At 46.5% G+C, this 2361-nt stretch overlaps 1 protein-coding gene across 1 annotated transcript; it reads left to right on the top strand.

Moving 5' to 3' along the window:
* Window positions 1-58: 58 nt before the first annotated feature.
* On the top strand, window positions 59-1088 carry H257_19414 (hypothetical protein; the record flags this gene model as incomplete). Its single annotated transcript, XM_009848560.1, has 2 exons — window positions 59-339; window positions 395-1088. 2 exons carry the CDS (start codon window positions 59-61, stop codon window positions 1086-1088), a joined length of 975 nt encoding a protein of 324 aa, XP_009846862.1.
* Between the last annotated feature and the right edge of the window lie 1273 nt (window positions 1089-2361).

Below are 2361 nucleotides of genomic sequence, written 5' to 3' on the forward strand. Positions count from 1 at the left end.
AATTGATCATGCAGGCGGCCAAAGTCGACGACGCACTGCGCCATGCCCTTCAAGGCACATGTGGGTGTCTGGCTCTAGGGACTGTCATCTCGAGCGTTCGCAGCCGCCAGTTGAAGCCCCCCCGTCAGTGTTTGTCGCACTGGGCGTCGACTGTGGCTTCTTTCGCTACATCAATGGGTGGCGAAGCAAAGGCGACGGCAAGAGCAAATTGGCTGCCTGGGTGGCCTCTTTCGTCTTGTTTCAACTGTGTTCACATCAACACAAGCACGTTATCTTGTCGTATGCATGCGTCGAGACCATAGTCCAGCTCTACGCGACCTCGTCGCTCGTTCAATCCACGTTGGCGCCATTCGCTGGCTCGTGGAACAGTGCGCATCGATGTGGTCACGGCCAGACTCGTCCACACCAACCTCGTCCATCCCGAGTGGATGCTTCCCGCGTATTTGGCTATGATGGACCACCAGTCGTCCCTCTCTCCTTCCCGCCTCGACGCCATCCGACAGAACCTCCACACGTCTGTCACGTCACGAAGTGCCAGTTTGCATCCGAATCGCACTTGCGCCACCTTTGCATATGCCACATGCAGGAAGCTCCTTCAGCATAGCGCTCACATCTTCGTGTCTTTGCATGGCTTGTCGCTATGTCTTTCCGTGGGCATGAATCGACCAGTATCGCTACGTCGCACGGCAACCAGCCTCGCGCAGTCCCTCGCGTTTATGACATCCAGCTACATGCTAGCCTACTCCACCTCTTGTCTCCTCCCTCCACATAACGACCTGGCCATGATCCGGCTCACGTCACTAACTCCGTTCTTGGCGCAATACCTGGAACCCCCGCCCCGACGCGCGTCTATCGTCAAAGCCGTGGCTTGCAACAGCCTCCTGTCAGTGTACTTTCAACTATCGGCAAAGTACCTTGTCGTGTCCAAGCGCACGGGGACGCGACTGGCGGCCGCTCTCTTTGCCACGTGTATGACGTATCTACTGCAGCATCCAGAGCGACACTCGAGGTGGGCCATGGAGTACCTCTACGGGCCCAAGCTGTCGACCAAATCCAAGGACAACGACGTGGATGCTGACATGTTATAGTAAGGACTTGTAATATTAACGTAAAAAACCAGTTTAAGATAACTTAGCCAATTTAGGATAACTTTGTATTGCCCAATCACCCTCATTATTTGTTCGAGTCAAAATCTATATTGCTGACCATTCCATCACGTGAATGAAATACAAAAACGGCGTAGAAGCCTTTGGTAACAGTCATTCAAGATTGGGTTTGAAGTACCCTAGTCGACACGGGCCAGCCACATTGGGTTGGATCTGAGGATGTATCGAGTGTTAAACTCGGGTGACATCCTTCGACAACATAAATAGAACTCTATAAAACAATACCCTTGTACAAATTATATGAAATCTGTTGTAACCGCTTACCCTAAACACAGAATTTCAACACATCCATACTTTAAGATAAAAAAAGTTATCCCAAATTGGTTATCAAAATGTGAGTACAAATGCGTAGAAAGTAACAAATTTACCTGTGAAATTCATCGTCTAAACTGAAAATTCGATTATGAAGTGAAAGCGGTGCATCTTGTCTATTGGATCACTACTCAAAACTCAAATATCGTAACGGACTCAAAAGTTATGTCCATTCAACTCCGACGCCTCCAAAATAGTTATATCTTAAACTGGTTTTTTACGTTAAGGGTGGGTCTGGATCATACCCCAATCTTTGCCCAAATAATATTTCGAAAATTTGGTTCAAAGTAATTCGAAGAATTTGGTTGTCATCTATTGTTGACTGTCTGGATCAAACTGATTTCGAAAGAAACTCGACGATTCTCAGTTATTGCCAACTTTCAGAAAAAAAGTCTCTTGAACCTCTTTTTTTATTTTTTGGCGAAAAACGCGATATTTGGCAAAGTATTGAATTCTCCAAATTTTGGATCCAGACGGATAATTTTTCATTTTTTGCCGATTTCTAAGAAATTGCCAAAATATCGTAGGTTTTGCCCATTTCTTTGACATCCAGACTCATCCTACTGTAAGAGTAGGATTGGTCATATCCGAGTCATACTATAGTATTGTCCCATTACCCAAAATTTGGACTTTTGTGCTGATTCGCCAAATCCATCGATCGATTCTTTGTACTGACTTTTGTATGTCTCAAGGGTTCGGAACGCAGAGGATTGAAACAGCGTGAGAGGGTTGTATTGCACCATGGTCAAACATGTCGTTGAACAGCACTTTGACGGATATACAACATTGATAAAACTGCATTTCGTTCTCGATCGAAGCACTCGTACCATGTGATGAGACAACGGGTGGACCCAAACGATACTTCAAGCGTTTCACCCTGGTC

Source organism: Aphanomyces astaci (assembly GCF_000520075.1).
Source record: "Aphanomyces astaci strain APO3 unplaced genomic scaffold supercont1.569, whole genome shotgun sequence".
NCBI lineage: Eukaryota > Oomycota > Saprolegniomycetes > Saprolegniales > Verrucalvaceae > Aphanomyces > Aphanomyces astaci.